We start from the raw sequence: 23738 nt of genomic DNA, 5'->3' as shown, positions 1-23738 counted from the left end.
AGAGACTATCGATGCAGTTTCTCTTCCTGTCAGTAGGTGCCGCTGTCTCCTCTCCTCCGTCTCCATGGTCACCACTTGCGGCCGCTCTGTCCCTCTCTTCCTGGTCTCTATGATGCGGAAATCTCTGCAGTGACAGCAGCGGCACAAGGAGGAGGTGAGAGACGGAGGGTGCGGGCTGCGGTAATGACCGGACTCTCCGGTGTATAGTGATGTCTGTACATGACAGCAGTGCCGGATATAACGCGCTCTGTGCATTATACGGTATAATCCCCTGTGTGACAGCGCAGCGCTGTAATAGCTGCACATTATATATTACGCCGCTCTGCACTTATATCTGCTCATCATGTATTATAATGTGTCGCCCCCCACTGTCCGACTCCTGTAATATCCGGCGTCTCCTGACTCCAGCACGCTGGGTGTTACACTGTGCAGCCTCCACACCAGTGTATTATACTCCTATTATCCCTCCCGGCTGTAATATCCGGCGTCTCCTGACTCCAGCACGCTGGGTGTTATACTCTGCGGCCTCCACACCGGTGTATTATACTCCTATTATCCCTCCCAGCTGTAATATCCAGCGTCTCCTGACTCCAGCACGCTGGGTGTTATACTCTGCGGCCTCCACACCGGTGTATTATACTCCTATTATCCCTCCCAGCTGTAATATCCAGCGTCTCCTGACTCCAGCACGCTGGGTGCTATACTGTGCGGCCTCCACATCGGTGTATTATACTCCTATTATCCCCCCCTGACTGTAATATCCGGCGTCTCCTGACTCCAGCACGCTGGGTGTTACACTGTGCGGCCTCCACATCGGTGTATTATACTCCTATTATCCCTCCCGGCTGTAATATCCGGCGTCTCCTGACTCCAGCACGCTGGGTGTTATACTGTGCGGCCTCCACACCTGTGTATTATACTCCTATTATCCCTCCCTGACTGTAATATCCGGCGTCTCCTGACTCCAGCACTCTGGGTGCTATACTGTGCAGCCTCCACACCGGTGTATTATACTCCTATTATCCCTCCCGGTTGTAATATCCGGCGTCTCCTGACTCCAGCACGCTGGGTGTTATACTCTGCGGCCTCCACACCAGTGTATTATACTCCTATTATCCCTCCCGGCTGTAATATCCGGCGTCTCCTGACTCCAGCACGCTGGGTGTTATACTCTGCGGCCTCCACATCGGTGTATTATACTCCTATTATCCCTCCCGGCTGTAATATCCGGCGTCTCCTGACTCCAGCACGCTGGGTGTTATACTCTGCGGCCTCCACACCAGTGTATTATACTCCTATTATCCCTCCCGGCTGTAATATCCGGCGTCTCCTGACTCCAGCACGCTAGGTGTTATACTGTGCGGCCTCCACACCGGTGTATTATACTCCTGTTATCCCTCCCTGACTGTAATATCCGGCGTCTCCGGACTCCAGCACGCTGGGTGTTATACTGTGCGGCCTCCACACATGTGTATTATACTCCTATTATCCCTCCCGGCTGTAATATCCGGCGTCTCCTGACTCCAGCACGCTGGGTGTTATACTGTGCGGCCTCCACACCTGTGTATTATACTCCTATTATCCCTCCCAGCTGTAATATCCGGCGTCTCCTGACTCCAGCACTCTGGGTGCTATACTGTGCAGCCTCCACACCGGTGTATTATACTCCTATTATCCCTCCCGGTTGTAATATCCGGCGTCTCCTGACTCCAGCACGCTGGGTGTTAAACTGTGCAGCCTCCACACCGGTGTATTATACTCCTATTATCCCTCCCGGCTGTAATATCCGGCGTCTCCTGACTCCAGCACGCTGGGTGCTATACTGTGCGGCCTCCACATCGGTGTATTATACTCCTATTATCCCTCCCGGCTGTAATATCCGGCGTCTCCTGACTCCAGCACGCTGGGTGTTATACTGTGCGGCCTCCACACCGGTGTATTATACTCCTATTATCCCTCCCTGACTGTAATATCTGGCGTCTCCTGACTCCAGCACGCTGGGTGTTATACTGTGCAGCCTCCACACCGGTGTATTATACTCCTATTATCCCCCCCTGACTGTAATATCCGGCGTCTCCTGACTCCAGCACGCTGGGTGTTACACTGTGCGGCCTCCACACCGGTGTATTATACTCCTATTATCCCTCCCTGACTGTAATATCTGGCGTCTCCTGACTCCAGCACGCTGGGTGTTATACTGTGCGGCCTCCACACCGGTGTATTATACTCCTATTATCCCTCCCTGACTGTAATATCCGGCGTCTCCTGACTCCAGCACGCTGGGTGTTATACTGTGCGGCCTCCACACCGGTGTATTATATTCCTATTATCCCTCCCGGCTGTAATATCCGGCGTCTCCTGACTCCAGCACGCTGGGTGTTATACTCTGCGGCCTCCACACCGGTGTATTATACTCCTATTATCCCTCCCGGCTGTAATATCCGGCGTCTCCTGACTCCAGCACGCTGGGTGTTATACTGTGCGGCCTCCACACCGGTGTATTATACTCCTATTATCCCTCCCTGACTGTAATATCCGGCGTCTCCTGACTCCAGCACTCTGGGTGCTATACTGTGCAGCCTCCACACCGGTGTATTATACTCCTATTATCCCTCCCGGTTGTAATATCCGGCGTCTCCTGACTCCAGCACGCTGGGTGTTATACTCTGCGGCCTCCACACCAGTGTATTATACTCCTATTATCCCTCCCGGCTGTAATATCCGGCGTCTCCTGACTCCAGCACGCTGGGTGTTATACTCTGCGGCCTCCACATCGGTGTATTATACTCCTATTATCCCTCCCGGCTGTAATATCCGGCGTCTCCTGACTCCAGCACGCTGGGTGTTATACTCTGCGGCCTCCACACCAGTGTATTATACTCCTATTATCCCTCCCGGCTGTAATATCCGGCGTCTCCTGACTCCAGCACGCTAGGTGTTATACTGTGCGGCCTCCACACCGGTGTATTATACTCCTATTATCCCTCCCTGACTGTAATATCCGGCGTCTCCGGACTCCAGCACGCTGGGTGTTATACTGTGCGGCCTCCACACATGTGTATTATACTCCTATTATCCCTCCCGGCTGTAATATCCGGCGTCTCCTGACTCCAGCACGCTGGGTGTTATACTGTGCGGCCTCCACACCTGTGTATTATACTCCTATTATCCCTCCCAGCTGTAATATCCGGCGTCTCCTGACTCCAGCACTCTGGGTGCTATACTGTGCAGCCTCCACACCGGTGTATTATACTCCTATTATCCCTCCCGGTTGTAATATCCGGCGTCTCCTGACTCCAGCACGCTGGGTGTTACACTGTGCAGCCTCCACACCGGTGTATTATACTCCTATTATCCCTCCCGGCTGTAATATCCGGCGTCTCCTGACTCCAGCACGCTGGGTGCTATACTGTGCGGCCTCCACATCGGTGTATTATACTCCTATTATCCCTCCCGGCTGTAATATCCGGCGTCTCCTGACTCCAGCACGCTGGGTGTTATACTGTGCGGCCTCCACACCGGTGTATTATACTCCTATTATCCCCCCCTGACTGTAATATCCGGCGTCTCCTGACTCCAGCACGCTGGGTGCTATACTGTGCGGCCTCCACATCGGTGTATTATACTCCTATTATCCCTCCCGGCTGTAATATCCGGCGTCTCCTGACTCCAGCACGCTGGGTGTTACACTGTGCGGCCTCCACACCGGTGTATTATACTCCTATTATCCCTCCCGGCTGTAATATCCAGCGTCTTCGGACTCCAGCACGCTGGGTGTTATACTGTGCGGCCTCCACACATGTGTATTATACGCCTATTATCCCTCCCGGCTGTAATATCTGGCGTCTCCTGACTCCAGCACGCTGGGTGTTATACTGTGCGGCCTCCACACCGGTGTATTATACTCCTCTTATCCCTCCCGGCTGTAATATCCGGCGTCTCCTGACTCCAGCACGCTGGGTGTTATACTGTGCGGCCTCCACACCGGTGTATTATACTCCTATTATCCCTCCCGGCTGTAATATCCGGCGTCTCCTGACTCCAGCACGCTGGGTGCTATACTGTGCGGCCTCCACATCGGTGTATTATACTCCTATTATCCCTCCCGGCTGTAATATCCGGCGTCTCCTGACTCCAGCACGCTGGGTGTTATACTGTGCGGCCTCCACACCGGTGTATTATACTCCTATTATCCCTCCCTGACTGTAATATCTGGCGTCTCCTGACTCCAGCACGCTGGGTGTTATACTGTGCAGCCTCCACACCGGTGTATTATACTCCTATTATCCCTCCCTGACTGTAATATCCGGCGTCTCCTGACTCCAGCACGCTGGGTGTTACACTGTGCGGCCTCCACACCGGTGTATTATACTCCTATTATCCCTCCCGGCTGTAATATCCAGCGTCTTCGGACTCCAGCACGCTGGGTGTTATACTGTGCGGCCTCCACACATGTGTATTATACGCCTATTATCCCTCCCGGCTGTAATATCTGGCGTCTCCTGACTCCAGCACGCTGGGTGTTATACTGTGCGGCCTCCACACCGGTGTATTATACTCCTCTTATCCCTCCCGGCTGTAATATCCGGCGTCTCCTGACTCCAGCACGCTGGGTGTTATACTGTGCGGCCTCCACACCGGTGTATTATACTCCTATTATCCCTCCCGGCTGTAATATCCAGCGTCTCCTGACTCCAGCACGCTGGGTGTTATACTGTGCGGCCTCCACACCGGTGTATTATACTCCTATTATCCCTCCCTGACTGTAATATCCGGCGTCTCCTGACTCCAGCACGCTGGGTGTTACACTGTGCGGCCTCCACACCAGTGTATTATACTCCTATTATCCCTCCCGGCTGTAATATCCGGCGTCTCCTGACTCCAGCACGCTGGGTGTTACACTGTGCGGCCTCCACACCGGTGTATTATACTCCTATTATCCCTCCCTGACTGTAATATCCGGCGTCTCCTGACTCCAGCACGCTGGGTGTTACACTGTGCAGCCTCCACACCGGTGTATTATACTCCTATTATCCCTCCCGGCTGTAATATCCGGCGTCTCCTGACTCCAGCACGCTGGGTGTTATACTGTGCGGCCTCCACACCGGTGTATTATACTCCTATTATCCCTCCCGGCTGTAATATCCGGCGTCTCCTGACTCCAGCACGCTGGGTGCTATACTGTGCGGCCTCCACACCGGTGTATTATACTCCTATTATCCCTCCCTGACTGTAATATCCGGCGTCTCCTGACTCCAGCACGCTGGGTGTTACACTGTGCGGCCTCCACACCGGTGTATTATACTCCTATTATCCCCCCCCCCTGACTGTAATATCCGGCGTCTCCTGACTCCAGCACGCTGGGTGCTATACTATGCGGCCTCCACACCTGTGTATTATACTCCTATTATCCCTCCCGGCTGTAATATCCAGCGTCTCCTGACTCCAGCACGTTGGGTGTTACACTGTGCGGCCTCCACACCGGTGTATTATACTCCTATTATCCCCCCCCCTGACTGTAATATCCGGCGTCTCCTGACTCCAGCACGCTGGGTGTTATACTGTGCGGCCTCCACACCGGTGTATTATACTCCTATTATCCCCCCCTGACTGTAATATCCAGCGTCTCCTGACTCCAGCACGCTGGGTGCTATACTGTGCGGCCTCCACACCGGTGTATTATACTCCTATTATCCCCCCCTGACTGTAATATCCAGCATCTCCGGACTCCAGCACGCTGGGTGTTATACTGTGCGGCCTCCACACCGGTGTATTATACTCCTATTATCCCCCCGGCTGTAATATCCAGCGTCTCCTGACTCCAGCACTCTGGGTGTTATACTGTGCGGCCTCCACACCGGTGTATTATACTCCTATTATCCCTCCCGGCTGTAATATCCGGCGTCTCCTGACTCCAGCACGCTGGGTGTTCTACTCTGCGGCCTCCACACATGTGTATTATACTCCTATTATCCCCCCCTGACTGTAATATCCGGCGTCTCCTGACTCCAGCACGCTGGGTGTTATACTGTGCGGCCTCCACACATGTGTATTATACTCCTATTATCCCTCCCTGACTGTAATATCCGGCGTCTCCTGACTCCAGCACGCTGGGTGCTATACTATGCGGCCTCCACACCTGTGTATTATACTCCTATTATCCCTCCCGGCTGTAATATCCAGCGTCTTATGACTCCAGCACGCTGGGTGTTACACTGTGCAGCCTCCACACCGGTGTATTATACTCCTATTATCCCCCCCCCTGACTGTAATATCCAGCGTCTCCTGACTCCAGCACGCTGGGTGTTATACTGTGCGGCCTCCACACCTGTGTATTATACTCCTATTATCCCTGCCAGCTGTAATATCCGGCGTCTCCTGACTCCAGCACTCTGGGTGCTATACTGTGCAGCCTCCACACCGGTGTATTATACTCCTATTATCCCTCCCGGCTGTAATATCCGGCGTCTCCTGACTCCAGCACACTGGGTGTTATACTGTGCGGCCTCCACACCGGTGTATTATACTCCTATTATCCCTCTCGGCTGTAATATCCGGTGTCTCCTGACTCCAGCACGCTGGGTGCTATACTGTGCAGCCTCCACACCGGTGTATTATACTCCTATTATCCCTCCCTGACTGTAATATCCGGCGTCTCCTGACTCCAGCACGCTGGGTGTTATACTGTGCAGCCTCCACACCGGTGTATTATACTCCTATTATCCCCCCCTGACTGTAATATCCGGCGTCTCCTGACTCCAGCACGCTGGGTGTTATACTGTGCGGCCTCCACACCGGTGTATTATACTCCTATTATCCCTCCCTGACTGTAATATCCAGCGTCTCCTGACTCCAGCACGCTGGGTGCTATACTGTGCGGCCTCCACACCGGTGTATTATACTCCTATTATCCCCCCCTGACTGTAATATCCAGCATCTCCGGACTCCAGCACGCTGGGTGTTATACTGTGCGGCCTCCACACCGGTGTATTATACTCCTATTATCCCTGCGGCTGTAATATCCAGCGTCTCCTGACTCCAGCACGCTGGGTGTTATACTGTGCGGCCTCCACACCGGTGTATTATACTCCTATTATCCCTCCCGGCTGTAATATCCGGCGTCTCCTGACTCCAGCACGCTGGGTGTTATACTGTGCGGCCTCCACACATGTGTATTCTACTCCTATTATCCCTCCCTGACTGTAATATCCAGCGTCTCCTGACTCCAGCACGCTGGGTGTTCTACTCTGCGGCCTCCACACATGTGTATTATACTCCTATTATCCCTCCCTGACTGTAATATCCGGCGTCTCCTGACTCCAGCACGCTGGGTGTTATACTGTGCGGCCTCCACACATGTGTATTATACTCCTATTATCCCTCCCTGACTGTAATATCCGGCGTCTCCTGACTCCAGCACGCTGGGTGCTATACTATGCGGCCTCCACACCTGTGTATTATACTCCTATTATCCCTCCCGGCTGTAATATCCGGCGTCTCCTGACTCCAGCACGCTGGGTGTTATACTGTGCAGCCTCCACACCGGTGTATTATACTCCTATTATCCCCCCCTGACTGTAATATCCGGCATCTCCTGACTCCAGCACGCTGGGTGTTCTACTCTGCGGCCTCCACACATGTGTATTATACTCCTATTATCCCTCCCTGACTGTAATATCCGGCGTCTCCTGACTCCAGCACGCTGGGTGTTATACTGTGCGGCCTCCACACATGTGTATTATACTCCTATTATCTCTCCCTGACTGTAATATCCGGCGTCTCCTGACTCCAGCACGCTGGGTGTTATACTCTGCGGCCTCCACACATGTGTATTATACTCCTATTATCCCTCCCTGACTGTAATATCCGGCGTCTCCTGACTTCAGCACGCTGGGTGCTATACTGTGCGGCCTCCACACCGGTGTATTATACTCCTATTATCCCCCCCGGCTGTAATATCCGGCGTCTCCTGACTCCAGCACGCTGGGTGTTGTACTGTGCGGCCTCCACACCTGTGTATTATACTCCTATTATCCCCCCCGGCTGTAATATCCGGCGTCTCCTGACTCCAGCACGCTGGGTGTTATACTGTGCGGCCTCCACACCGGTGTATTATACTCCTATTATCCCTCCCGGCTGTAATATCCGGCGTCTCCTGACTCCAGCACATTGGGTGTTATACTGTGCGGCCTCCACACATGTGTATTATATTCCTATTATCCCTCCCGGCTGTAATATCCGGCGTCTCCTGACTCCAGCACGCTGGGTGTTATACTGTGCGGCCTCCACACCTGTGTATTATACTTCTATTATCCCTCCCGGCTGTAATATCCGGCGTCTCCTGACTCCAGCACACTGGGTGTTATACTGTGCGGCCTCCACACATGTGTATTATATTCCTATTATCCCTCCCGGCTGTAATATCCGGCGTCTCCTGACTCCAGCACGCTGGGTGTTATACTGTGCGGCCTCCACACCTGTGTATTATACTTCTATTATCCCTCCCAGCTGTAATATCCGGCGTCTCCTGACTCCAGCACGCTGGGTGTTATACTGTGCGGCCTCCACACCGGTGTATTATACTTCTATTATCCCTCCCGGCTGTAATATCCAGCGTCTCCTGACTCCAGCACGCTGGGTGTTATACTGTGCGGCCTCCACACCGGTGTATTATACTTCTATTATCCCTCCCGGCTGTAATATCCAGCGTCTCCTGACTCTAGCACGCTGGGTGTTATAACATCCGGTTATAATGGTGCAGTCACTCTGCGGCCTCCTCGTTTCTCCGCTTCCTTCAGTTTTGTGTCTTATTGCAGGGAGCAGACGGCACCATGGGCATCCTCTCTGACCCGAACCGGCGGCAGGCGCTGGCACGTCTCATCACACGGCTCAACTCCCCGCTCTGGTGAGTGCGCGAGAGAGAATGGAGGGCGAGAGCGCAGAGTGTGACCTATTGTCACACCAGTATTAGTGATAGTATAACGGTGCATCCAGCAACTTTATCTAAAGCAGCCTGGAGTTTAGGAGAGGGGACTGCAATCTATTACTCCCTGTTATCAACCATTACTGTATTTTTCCTTAATGTGATGAGTAAGTTCTTAAATTCAAGAAAGTGTTACCACCCTGCAGGTTTCCTCGCCTTTTCTGTCTTCCATTATCCTGTTGTGCTTTTCCGCTCTGCCCGTGACGCTCTGCCAAAGGCCTCCTTTTATGAAGGGTCCTCGTTCTATCGGGGTCACTCATGGTTCTTTGCTTCCCCCCAGCATCATCAGCTACCTGATCGGGGTCTGCTGGTTCCTGGGTTTGGCTTTCCAGCCGTTCACGCTGCGCTCCTACATATCGGAGAACTCCATGGGCTCCACCATGGTGGACGAGAAATTCGTGTACGGGGAGAAGGCGCTGTCCTACGCCCGAGAATTCGCCGCACACAAGAAGTCAGCCGGGTGAGTGACCTGATCCGCCGCGCTCTCCTGACAGCACACAGGGCACAGTGTCAGAGCTGCACCCGCATCACACCCCCGACATCTCGCTGCAATGGCCGGGGTTCAGGAGGGGGTGGCGCCGGGGTTCAGGAGGGGGTGGCGCCGGGGTTCAGGAGGGGGGGGCGCCGGGGTTCAGGAAGGGGGGGACGCCGGGGATCATGAGGAGGGACGCCGGGGTTCAGGAGGGGGGAACGCTGGGAGATCAGGGAGGGTGACGCCGGTAATCAGAGGTGGGGACGCTGGGGAATCAGGGAGGTGACGCCGGGGGATCAGGGGGTCTCCGATCCCGGCTGTTTACATGGAACTTGTTCTGTTCTTCAGAAATTGCAGAGTATAATAATCTCTGCAGTAAAACTTCTCATTCCTTATAAATATCTCTGCTTGCGGCTGTATTGTTACCTACATCTAAAGCCTGTGCAAGATCTATTACGTGTCACATCTGAGGGTTTGTTACAGTCGTATCCAGTCCCACCTGCACTGATACAGTGTAACAAACCTTCAGCACAGGAGGCGATTCGTGCTTGGAGCAGCGTGACCACTAACGATCCTCTGGTTCCTGGCAGGGGGTCTCCCGTCTCCTGGCTGGAGAGGACGATGCGAGGGATCGGGCTGGAGGTTTACACCCAGAGCTTTATCCGGAACCTGCCGTTCCCTGACGAGTCCACGGAGCGCTACGTAAGTGTATACGGGGGGATAGGTACGTGTATATGGGGGGGATACGGCTGCGGCCGGCGGGGAAGGCGCCTTTGTTTATCTTATCCTGCACTTCTGTTGTCAGATGGTGAAAGGCACCAACGTGTACGGCATCCTGCGAGCCCCCCGCGCCGCCAGCACCGAGTCCCTGGTGCTCAGCGTCCCATGCAGCGAGGGCCAGAACAACAACCAGGCGGTGGGGCTGCTGCTGGCGCTGGCCGCCTACTTCCGAGGTGAGAGGGGCCGCGTTACACTGCTGGGACTTGGCCGCCCCGGGGGTCTTTGGCTGCTGGTAAACTGCACTTCTGGCTTTTGCCTTCTGAAATGTTTTTAAGACTTTACGGCGTTCGCCTCAGTTCTCTTTGTAAAAGTTTTTTATGACATTGCAGTCTCTGATCGGAGGGGGTCCGGATCCTCAGACCCCCACGATCATTCACATCTCATGCAGAAGCTGCGAACCCCTGCACTTACTATTGAGCCCATGCGAGAGCCGCACAGTTCAGTTTGACAGATCGGTGAGGGTCTCAGGACCAGGCCCCCCCCCCGATTAGAGACACAATGCAGCGCCCGTCACAAATAATGCACTTTAATCACGACAGGACAGGACAGGACAGGGGACCTTTAAATAATTTTGATCAATCTGGACTTTTATGATTGTGACTTTACTGTAAATGCTTACATTTTTTATTATTCATTTTTGCTTTTTTATTAATATATATAAACACAGTTGAAACCAGAAGTTTCCATCCACTATATATAAAAAGACACATCTGCATGTTTTCTCAATATCTGACATGAAATCAGAATAAACCTTTCCCGTTTTAGGTCAGTTAGGATTACTATAATCCTTAATATTTGCCAAATACCAGAATAATGAGAGAGAGAGAATGTTTTAAGGCATTTTTATTACTTTGCAAAGTCAAATATATATATATATATATATATATATATATATATATATATATATATATACTGTGTATATAGATATATATAAATAAATATATATATATATATATAATATAATTTCTTTTTTTTTGTTGTTTGTTTTCATTTTTACTTTTATTGTTTATCCGTTCAGGGACTTGAACCTGACATTTGGTCGCTTGTTCTATTTGCTGCGATACATTACTATTACAGTAATTATGGTAAAACTACTGCGTTAATCATTCCCCCCCCAGCATCGCAGTTGTATCCTGGAATCAGCCGTCCTGGACATTTTCTAGGCGAGGTCCAGTTAAATGTCGCTGCTGTTTAAACACCTAAATTCCATTATCACAGAATGACCGCGAGGTATAAGGGGTTAAACAGCAGCGATCGGAGCTCTGATCGAGGCTGTCAGGAGGCGACCGGAGCGCGCTCTTTACCTCCCACCCCCCCGACGCGCTCCTTGACTGATCTGTATCTTCAGGAGCGTGAAAGGGTTAATGTTCCCGCAGTTGTAGGTCGGAGCGGTAAAACACAGCGGATTAGATGGAAGTCGCCTCTGAGTGGCTGCTGGGAAGTGATGGTGTCAGATTATCAGATATTCCGGATTATTGGACACTCATCATTAGTAGATTAGATCTGTGGATGCTGGCGGCGGACACCGCCGCAGTCTGTGCTGTGTGAGGGTCCGGTGGGGTCAATGTCAGCACAATTGTGACGCTGTGATCCGTGCGCTCGCAGGGCAGATCTACTGGGCGAAGGACATCATCTTCCTGGTGAACGAGCACGACCTGATCGGCATGGAGGCCTGGCTGGAGGGCTACCACGACGTCAACGTGACCGGTACGAGACCCCCCCCCCCCCGCCCTCCATAGCCCCCCGCATTCTCTGAAAATTTATATTTTAGAAAGATGCTAAACTTTTCCTCATTGATTAAGTTTTATATATTGCTATCAGCCCTCAGAAGAGGCCGCCTCGCCCCGATAACCACTGATCCTGGGAATAGTATGGGGGTGGGTGTCCCGCTCCATTATTATGGACCCACGGCAATCAGCCAAGCCGCCAACATCCCCCTTCATTCCTTGTGTATCGTTTCCGCTTATATCTGGCTTCCTGGGTCTTGTAGTCCTGAGCTGCGGCTCCGCCTGACATGTGCAGTGTGGATGCCCCTCTCATGTGCTGGGTGGGCTCCTTGCATTCTTCTTGTGTCTGCTGCCATCTAGTGGCTAGTCTAAGTATTGCACTGTGTTTTCACCTTACAGACATAGAGTCGTCGGTTATGATGGGGCGAGCAGGCGCCATCCAGGCCGCCATGTCCCTGGAGATCAGCAGCGACGTCATCACCAGCTTTGATGTGGTCGTGGAAGGGCTGAACGGGCAGCTGCCTAACCTGGATATGGTCAACCTGTTCCTAGCGTTCTGCCAGAAGAACCAGCTGCTGTGCACCATACAGGGGAAGGTGAGGCCGCTGCCGCCCCGTCAGCTTTACACCGTCAGATGTACATGTAGCTCTACTTTATAGGTGCCACTAACTTACACATAGAAACATGCTATACATAGTGGATGCGTCGAGTGCGGCTCCCACCCCCCTGCCGTATGCGTCGAGTGCAGCGCTCCCTCACCCCCCTTCCTCCCGGGCGTATGCGTCGTGTGCAGTGCTCCCTCCCCCAGTGTATGCGTAGAGTGCGGCGCTCCCTCCCCCAGTGTATGCGTAGAGTGCGGCGCTCCCTCCCCCAGTGTATGCGTAGAGTGCGGCGCTCCCTCCCCCAGTGTATGCGTAGAGTGCTGCGCTCCCCCTCTCACCCCTCCCAGGTGTATACTTGGAGTGCGGCGCTCACTCCCCTGGCATAAGCGTAGAGTGCGGCGCTTTCTCTCCAATCCCCCCTCCTCCCCCAGTGTATGCGTAGAGTGCGGCGCTTTCTCTCCAATCCCCCCTCCTCCCCCAGTGTATGCGTAGAGTGCGGCGTTCCCTCTCCAATCCCCCCTCCTCCCCCAGTGTATGCGTAGAGTGCAGCGCTCCCTCTCCAATCCCCCCTCCTCCCCCAGTGTATGCGTAGAGTGCAGCGCTCCCTCTCCAATCCCCCCTCCTCCCCCAGTGTATGCGTAGAGTGCAGCGCTCCCTCTCCAATCCCCCCTCCTCCCCCAGTGTATGCGTAGAGTGCAGCGCTCCCTCTCCAATCCCCCCTCCTCCCCCAGTGTATGCGTAGAGTGCAGCGCTCCCTCTCCAATCCCCCCTCCTCCCCCAGTGTATGCGTAGAGTGCAGCGCTCCCTCTCCAATCCCCCCTCCTCCCCCAGTGTATGCGTAGAGTGCAGCGCTCCCTCTCCAATCCCCCCTCCTCCCCCAGTGTATGCGTAGAGTGCAGCGCTCCCTCTCCAATCCCCCCTCCTCCCCCAGTGTATGCGTAGAGTGCGGCGCTCCCCCGACCCCCGCCGCGTACGTACCTTTCCTCCTGCTGTCACCCCTTCCCTCTCTCACTGATAAGCTGCAGCGCAGTGACTACGACACCCTCTCCGGATACCTGCACAACCTGCACACGATGCTGCTCATGGTCCTGAAGCAAGGCTCCGGCCGACCTCAGGGAGACCACGGCCTCTTCCTCCGCTACCACATCGAAGCCATCACCCTGCGCGGCATCAATAGTTTCCGCCAGTACAAATATGAGATGGTCACCATCGGAGAGTAAGTGAAGGAGAATATGGTCCTGTGCGGTGCGGGGGGTCAGTAACACCACACTACTGGTACTGCAGCAGTGACAGTGCACTCCATCAAGCATCCACTAGGGGGAGCCAAACAACCCTGGACCTGAGCTTTTTCCTTTATTCCCAGGACTATTGAAGGGATGTTCCGCAAACTGAACAACCTGTCGGAGCGGCTGCACCAGTCCTACTTCTTCTACCTGCTTCCCTCCCTCTCCAGATTTGTGTCTATCGGGATTTACATGCCGGCCATCGGCTTCATCATCCTCATTCTCATCCTCCGAATATCCTAAACTGCAATGCCAGGTGTCTGGTAATGGTCGGTTCATGTCCTTCCCCCTCGTCCTCCGACACTGAGCTCGGACATCACCGGTGAGGTGGCTGCACTCGCACAATCGTATCTGCTATACGTCGCACTGCTTCTCCCTGTTCTCGTGCCTCAGCAGAAGCGTGCAATGATAATAAACCACCACTAGAGGTGCACACATTTATACAGCATTCAGTGGGACATTCAATGGGAGTTGTACACATTTGTATGTAGAAGTCGCCCCCTAGTGGTAAAGTACTGAGATATTGCAGTATAAATGATCACAGGTTCAAGTCCCCTAAGGAGACTAAAAAAAAATAAAAAATTGTGAAAAATTATTTTAAAAATAGTTTAAAGAATATACAAAATTAGCTTGAACACACTTTTCCCAATGTAATAATAATAAAAAAAACATTTGTTGTCACCTCATCCGTAGATGTCTGATTTAGGAAAATAGAATTAATTAATCAACGCAGTAAGGCATAAAATAAAAATAAAACTGCTGTCGCCAAAACAAAACAAAAAAAAAAACAAACAAACAAAAAAAATATATATATATATATATATAATATATATTACCTCTCCCCCCAGTAACAATCTGGGCCACAATGCATTACGGGAGATGTTTCCCCCCTTCCTCCTACTCTTTAGACCCTGGGGTAACACAGCAGACAGGGGGCAGCAGTGAGCAGCGTCAATCAGATCTTACTAGGGACCAGAATTGTGAATGCAGCTTTGGTTGTGACTGGAGTATAAGATTTCCAGTAGGGATTCAATGATCCTTGACTTTATCCTCACGCTCTGGATCTGTGGATTAAGCTGAGCCGAACAGAGACGACGAGCGAGGACGGAGCTGGAGACGGTGACATGGTTCGTATATATATATATATATATATATATATGTGTGTGTGGTCAGTCGGCTCATCCCCGGCCTGGACTGACCGGTCTGTATCTCTTGTAGGCGGGCAGACCTGGCATCCTACAGCTGGCGACCCCCATCGTGATCTGCCATGCCACGGGGCTCAGCCTGTACTACATCCCGGTGCTGAGCCAGGAGATGGCCACCGACCACTTCCCGGTGTCGGAGTCCGAGGCGGTGGTGCTGATCGCCATCGCCATATACGTGGCAGGATTGGCGCTGCCCCATAACACGCACAGGTACGAGGCCGGATCCGCACCGGTCACAGGGGTCGTCTATCCGAGCAATGAAAGCTGCGACTGGTAGAGAAGTCACAGGAATTTTGCTGAAGTCCGTCAGAAAGATGCTCCATGTTTGAGAAGATTTCTGCTTGCTTTCGGGGAATGGGAACCATCAGACCCCCCGTCCTGCTCGCTGTAGAGCCTCGGTCACATTATACTCCTGAGTGTTTCCAGTTACTAACAGCAAGCAGTGATCTTGACAATGGAGAGAAAATCAGGCGCAAAGTTTTAGAAAGTTGCAAAACTTTTTTTATGTTCATAAAATTGGATGTTATTTGGGCTGTGGGACAAACTCTGGCGCCCCCTATAGGTAGGAGCCCTGCGGTTATGTTCAAGGGATTTTTTAACCCTTTTGTGGTATGTGACGTGCACGTCCAGAGCAGGCTCAGGTATTATGTACCGTATTTGGATTGGCGCGTCCGGAAACGTCCAAACTTAGAGGTATTTTCAAAGATCCCATGGTGTCATAATAATATTAGCAAATACCGCCAATTTGAAATGTAGTATAGTTCTTCTGATTCGCTACGTCACCCCACGTGCAGGGCATTGCAGAAGCTTAGGTATCCATCTTAATATTAATATGGTGTAATATTATTATTATTATTACACCCACTACATATTGGGATAGGGTCTTCGAGACGGGAATACCCCTTTAATGAGTCGGACAGTAGAGACTGTTCTTTGTCTTTGCGTGCAGGGGGCGCTGGTGAGCGGAAAATGTGCGAATTCCTACTAAAGCCAGCAGTGTCTCTGTCCCCGCAGGGTCCTGACGGGGGCCGGCTCGGACCAGGGCTGGATGATGCTGAAGCTCATCTCCCTCCTGTATCTGGCCGTCCAGCTGGGCTGCATCGCCGTCATTAACTTCTCCCTGGGATTCATCCTGGCCGTCACCATTGTGCCAGTGGCCGCCATTGTCCAGCCCGTCGGACCCAAGTGAGTGTTTCCTGCAAATAATAAATCTGCAAATGACTTGTTTTGTCTTGATATAATCACACCCAGAGCTGCAATCATACATCTGCTGTTCTCCTGGTATTGCCACCTCCTTACTTTTTGCTTCCTGTACTCAGCTTTTTTTTTTTTCTATAGTATTTTAGGAGTTTTAGCCGCTGCACTAAAATCTGCTGGAAGCAAAAAAAAAAAAGACAGAATTGTGAATGCTGCTCTGGACGTGACTGACACCTTTTTTTTTTTTCCTGTTTTGCATTTCTGTCATGGTTGTGTCTCTCCTATTTCCAGGCTCCTTTTCGCGGGATTGCTGGTCCTGGTCACGCCGGCCACCACTCTCCTGGGCAGCATCTTCCTGTACCGGGAGCTGATCGAGTACCCGGTGACCTTCCTGGAGTGCTGGCAGATCTTCCTCCAGGCTATCGCGGGGGGCATGCTGGACCACTACCTCTACGGATCGCTGCTCTTCCCCTTCATTTCCTTCTTCGTCTACCCCTGCTGGCTACAACTGTGGAACGTGGTTTTCTGGAAGTAAAACCGGATTTGAGTTTTTAGTTTTCCCTAAAAAAAAAAAAAATGGCTCTAAGAGTGAACGAAAGGGGCGTCCTGAGTAACACAGACCCATCGGAAGGCAGCGGCGGTGGTCTGGTGGTGAAGGTGGTGGTGGTGGCGGCTTGGGTCAGGCAGGAGGAACTGGAAAATATTTATTTCAACTTTTTGATAAGTGACGGATCTGTCGTGTGATGCATGAGACGTTTACTGACTATTGTTGGACTTCAATTTTTTTTTCTACGTGGGAATAAGTTTCAAACTTTCTACTATAAGCCAACTTCAGGAACACGGCTCCCAACGGGGTGCAATGATGACAGAAAGCTGCGGATGGATAAAAATCCTTCAGGAACAGCAGCTTTTACCATAAGAGTGAAACTCCGACAAATCTAATAAATGTGACGTAATAATAAAAAGGTGAATAAAATAAAGAGATTTTTTTAAACAGTTGTAATGTTATATATAAGAATATAACTCCTATAATACTGCCCCTATGTACAAGAATACAACTACTATAATACTGCCCCCTATGTACAAGAATATAACTACTATAATACTGCCCCCTATGTACAAGAATATAACTACTATAATACTGCCCCCTATGTACAAGAATATAACTACTATAATACTGTCCCTATGTACAAAAATATAACTACTATAATACTGCCCCCTATATACAAGAATATAACTACTATAATACTGCCCCCTATATACAAGAATATAACTACTATAATACTGCCCCTATGTACAAGAATATAACTACTATAATACTGCCCCCTATGTACAAGAATATAACTACTATAATACTGCTCCTATGTACAAGAATATAACTACTATAACACTGCCCCCTATGTACAAGAATATAACTACTATAATACTGCTCCCTATGTACAAGAATATAACTAGTATAACACTGCCCCTATGTACAAGAATATAACTACTATAATACTGCCCCCTATGTACAAGAATATAACTACTATAATACTGCTCCTATGTACAAGAATATAACTACTATAATACTGCTCCTATGTACAAGAATATAACTACTATAATACTGCTCCTATGTACAAGAATATAACTACTATAATACTGCCCCTATGTACAAGAATATAACTACTATAATACTGCCCCTATGTACAAAAATATAACTACTATAATACTGCCCCTATGTACAAAAATATAACTACTATAATACTGCCCCCTATGTACAAGAATATAACTACCATAATACTGCCCCTATGTACAAGAATATAACTACTATAATACTGCTCCCTATGTACAAGAATATAACTACTATAATACTGCCCCTATGTACAAGAATATAACTACTATAATACTGCCCCCTATGTACAAGAATATAACTACTATAATACTGCTCCTATGTACAAGAATATAACTACTATAATACTGCCCCCCTATGTACAAGAATATAACTACTATAATACTGCCCCTATGTACAAGAATATAACTACTATGATACTGCCCCTATGTACAAGAATATAACTACTATAATACTGACCCTATGTACAAGAATATAACTACTATAATACTGCCTCCTATGTACAGGAATATAACTACTATAATACTGCTCCTATGTACAGGAATATAACTACTATAATACTGCCCCTATGTACAAGAATACAACTACTATAATACTGCCCCCTATGTACAAGAATACAACTACTATAATACTGCTCCTATGTACAAGAATATAACTACTATAATACTGCTCCTATGTACAGGAATATAACTACTATAATACTGCTCCTATATACAAGAATATAACTACTATAATACTGCTCCTATGTACAAGAATATAACTACTATAATACTGCCCCCTATGTACAAGAATATAACTACTATAATACTGCTCCTATGTACAAGAATATAACTACTATAATACTGCCCCCCTATGTACAAGAATATAACTACTATAATACTGCCCCTATGTACAAGAATATAACTACTATGATACTGCCCCTATGTACAACAATATAACTACTATAATACTGCCTCCTATGTACAAGAATATAACTACTATAATACTGACCCTATGTACAAGAATATAACTACTATAATACTGCCTCCTATGTACAGGAATATAACTACTATAATACTGCTCCTATGTACAGGAATATAACTACTATAATACTGCCCCTATGTACAAGAATACAACTACTATAATACTGCCCCCTATGTACAAGAATACAACTACTATAATACTGCTCCTATGTACAAGAATATAACTACTATAATACTGCTCCTATGTACAGGAATATAACTACTATAATACTGCTCCTATATACAAGAATATAACTACTATAATACTGCTCCTATGTACAAGAATACAACTACTATAATACTGCCCCCTATGTACAAGAATATAACTACTATAATACTGCCCCCTATGTACAAGAATATAACTACTATAATACTGCTCCTATGTACAAGAATATAACTACTATAATACTGCTCCTATGTACAAGAATATAACTACTATAATACTGCCCCTATGTACAAGAATATAACTACTATAATACTGCCCCCTATGTACAAGAATATAACTACTATAATACTGCCCCCTATGTACAAGAATATAACTACTATAATACTGCCCCCTATGTACAAGAATATAACTACTATAATACTGCTCCCTATGTACAAGAATATAACTGCTTTAATACTGCCCCCTATGTACAAGAATATAACTACTATAATACTGCTCCTATGTACAAGAATATAACTACTATAATACTGCTCCTATGTACAAGAAAATAACTACTATAATACTGCCCCCTATGTACAAAAATATAACTACTATAATACTGCCCTCTATGTACAAGAATATAACTACTATAATACTGCTCCTATGTACAAGAATATAACTGCTATAATGCTGCCCCATATGTACAAAAATATAACTACTATAATACTGCTCCTATGTACAAGAATATAACTACTATAATACTGCTCCTATGTACAAGAATATAACTACTATAATACTGCTCCTATGTACAAGAATATAACTACTATAATACTGCTCCTATGTACAAGAATATAACTACTATAATACTGCTCCTATGTACAAGGATATAACTACTATAATACTGCTCCTATGTACAAGAATATAACAACTATAATACTGGTCCTATGTACAAGAATATAACTACTATAATATTGCTCCCTATGTACAAGAATATAACTACTATAATACTGCTCCCTATGTACAAGAATATAACTACTATAATACTGCCCCCTATATACAAGAATATAACTACTATAATACTGCTCCTATGTACAAGAATATAACTACTATAATACTGCCCCCTATGTACAAGAATATAACTACTATAATACTGCCCCTATATACAAGAATATAACTACTATAATACTGCCCCCTATGTATAAGGATATAACTACTATAATACTGCCCCCTATGTATAAGAATATAATGACTATAATACTACCCCCTGTGTACAAGAATATAACTCCTATAATACTGCTCCTATGTACAAGAATATAACTGCTATAATACTGCTCCTATGTACAAGAATACAACTACTATAATACTGCTCCTATGTACAAGAATACAACTGCTATAATACTGCTCCTATGTACAAGAATATAACTACTATAATACTGCTCCTATGTACAAGAATATAACTACTATAATACTGCCCCTATATACAAGAATATAACTACTATAATACTGCCCCCTATGTACAAGAATATAATTACTATAATACTGCTCCTATGTACAGGAATATAACTACTATAATACTGCCCCCTATGTGCAAGAATATAACTACTATAATACTGCTCCTATGTACAAGAATATAACTACTATAATACTGCTCCTATGTACAAGAATATAACTACTATAATACTGCTCCTATGTACAAGAATATAACTACTATAATACTGCCCCTATGTACAAGAATATAACTACTATAATACTGCTCCTATGTACAGGAATATAACTACTATAATACTGCTCCTATGTACAGGAATATAACTACTATAATACTGCCCCTATGTACAAGAATACAACTACTATAATACTGCCCCCTATGTACAAGAATACAACTACTATAATACTGCTCCTATATCCAAGAATATAACTACTATAATACTGCTCCTATGTACAAGAATACAACTACTATAATACTGCCCCCTATGTACAAGAATATAACTACTATAATACTGCCCCCTATGTACAAGAATATAACTACTATAATACTGCCCCTATGTACAAGAATATAACTACTATAATACTGCCCCCTATGTACAAGAATATAACTACTATAATACTGCCCCCTATGTACAAGAATATAACTACTATAATACTGCCCCCTATGTACAAGAATATAACTACTATAATACTGCTCCTTATGTACAAGAATATAACTGCTTTAATACTGCCCCCTATGTACAAGAATATAACTACTATAATACTGCTCCCTATGTACAAGAATATAACTACTATAATACTGCTCCCTATGTGCAAGAATATAACTAATATAATACTGCCCCTATGTACAAGAATATAACTACTATAATACTGCTCCTATATACAAGAATATAACTACTATAATACTGCCCCTATGTACAAGAATATAACTACTATAATACTGCTCCTATGTACAAGAATATAACTACTATAATACTGCTCCTATGTACAAGAATATAACTGCTATAATACTGCCCCCTATGTACAAAAATATAACTACTATAATACTGCCTCTATGTACAAGAATATAACGACTATAATACTGCTCCTATGTACAAGAATATAACTACTGTAATACTGCCCCTATATACAAGAATATAACTACTATAATACTGCTCCTATGTACAAGAATATAACTGCTATAATACTGCCCCTATGTACAAAAATATAACTACTATAATACTGCTCCTATGTACAAGAATATAACTACTATAATACTGCCCCCTATATACAAGAATATAACTACTATAATACTGCTCCTATGTACAAGAATATAACTACTATAATACTGCCCCCTATGTACAAGAATATAACTACTAAATACTGCCCCTATATACAAGAATATATCTACTATAATACTGCCCCCTATGTATAAGAATATAACTACTATAATACTGCCCCTATGTATAAGAATATAATGACTATAATACTACCCCCTGTGTACAAGAATATAACTACCATAATACTGCCCCTATGTACAAGAATATAACTGCTATAATACTGCCCCCTATGTACAAGAATATAACGACTATAATACTACCCCCTATGTACAAGAATATAACTACTATAATGCTGCCCCCTATATACAAGAATATAACTACTATAATACTGCTCCTATGTACAAGAATATAACTACTATAATACTGCCCCCTATGTACAAGAATATAACTACTATAATACTGCCCCCTATGTACAAGAATATAACTAATATAATACTGCCCCCTATGTACAAGAATATAACTACTATAATACTGCTCCCTATGTACAAGAATATAACTGCTTTAATACTGCCCCCTATGTACAAGAATATAACTACTATAATACTGCCCCCTATGTACAAGAATATAACTAATATAATACTGCCCCCTATGTACAAGAATATAACTACTATAATACTGCTCCCTATGTACAAGAATATAACTGCTTTAATACTGCCCCCTATGTACAAGAATATAACTACTATAATACTGCTCCCTATGTACAAGAATATAACTACTATAATACTGCTCCCTATGTGCAAGAATATAACTAATATAATACTGCCCCTATGTACAAGAATATACTATAATACTGCTCCTATATACAAGAATATAACTACTATAATACTGCCTCTATGTACAAGAATATAACTACTATAATACTGCTCCTATATACAAGAATATAACTACTATAATACTGCCCCCTATATACAAGAATATAACTACTATAATACTGCTCCTATGTACAAGAATATAACTGCTATAATACTGCCCCCTATGTACAAAAATATAACTACTATAATACTGCCCTCAATGTACAAGAATATAACTACTATAATACTGCTCCTATGTACAAGAATATAACTGCTATAGTACTGCCCCCTATGTACAAAAATATAACTACTATAATACTGCCTCTATGTACAAGAATATAACTACTATAATACTGCTCCTATGTACAAGAATATAACTACTGTAATACTGCCCCTATATACAAGAATATAACTACTATAATACTGCTCCTATGTACAAGAATATAACTGCTATAATACTGCCCCCTATGTACAAAAATATAACTACTATAATACTGCTCCTATGTACAAGAATATAACTACTATAATACTGCCCCCTATATACAAGAATATAACTACTATAATACTGCTCCTATGTACAAGAATATAACTACTATAATACTGCCCCCTATGTACAAGAATATAACTACTATAATACTGCCCCTATATACAAGAATATATCTACTATAATACTGCCCCCTATGTATAAGAATATAACTACTATAATACTGCCCCTATGTATAAGAATATAATGACTATAATACTGTCCCCTATGTACAAGAATATAACTACTATAATACTGCTCCTATGTACAAGAATATAACTACTATAATACTGCTCCTATGTACAAGAATATAACTACTATAATACTACCCCCTGTGTACAAGAATATAACTACCATAATACTGCCCCTATGTACAAGAATATAACTGCTATAATACTGCCCCCTATGTACAAGAATATAACGACTATAATACTACCCCCTATGTACAAGAATATAACTACTATAATGCTGCCCCCTATATACAAGAATATAACTACTATAATACTGCTCCTATGTACAAGAATATAACTACTATAATACTGCCCCCTATGTACAAGAATATAACTACTATAATACTGCCCCCTATGTACAAGAATATAACTAATATAATACTGCT

General features: G+C 46.4%; 1 protein-coding gene across 1 annotated transcript; it reads left to right on the top strand.

Annotated features, from left to right (window-relative positions):
* The first annotated feature begins 83 nt into the window (after window positions 1-83).
* GPAA1 (glycosylphosphatidylinositol anchor attachment 1) lies at window positions 84-17243 on the top strand. The gene is made up of 13 exons (XM_073679971.1): window positions 84-154; window positions 8817-8905; window positions 9264-9443; window positions 10046-10157; window positions 10261-10408; window positions 11841-11942; window positions 12362-12558; window positions 13584-13780; window positions 13928-14081; window positions 14903-14974; window positions 15066-15262; window positions 16067-16237; window positions 16541-17243. Exons 2-13 carry the CDS (start codon window positions 8832-8834, stop codon window positions 16782-16784), a joined length of 1848 nt encoding a protein of 615 aa, XP_073536072.1. The 5' UTR covers window positions 84-154; window positions 8817-8831; the 3' UTR covers window positions 16785-17243.
* The last annotated feature ends 6495 nt before the right edge of the window (window positions 17244-23738 follow it).

This window comes from Phyllobates terribilis, unplaced genomic scaffold (genome assembly GCF_046119375.1).
Source record: "Phyllobates terribilis strain yellow unplaced genomic scaffold, ASM4611937v1 Scaffold_4__5_contigs__length_816908805, whole genome shotgun sequence".
Lineage (NCBI taxonomy): Eukaryota > Metazoa > Chordata > Amphibia > Anura > Dendrobatidae > Phyllobates > Phyllobates terribilis.
This window is presented reverse-complemented; position numbering and strand designations above follow the sequence as displayed.

Bases quoted from the DNA above. Each gene is read 5' to 3' on its own strand.
- GPAA1 (XM_073679971.1), top strand. From the start codon at position 8,832: ATGGGCATCCTCTCTGACCCGAACCGGCGGCAGGCGCTGGCACGTCTC. The intron at 10,158-10,260 runs GTAAGTGTATAC...TTCTGTTGTCAG, and splicing joins ACGAGTCCACGGAGCGCTAC to ATGGTGAAAGGCACCAACGT. The intron at 11,943-12,361 runs GTACGAGACCCC...TTCACCTTACAG, and splicing joins CCACGACGTCAACGTGACCG to ACATAGAGTCGTCGGTTATG.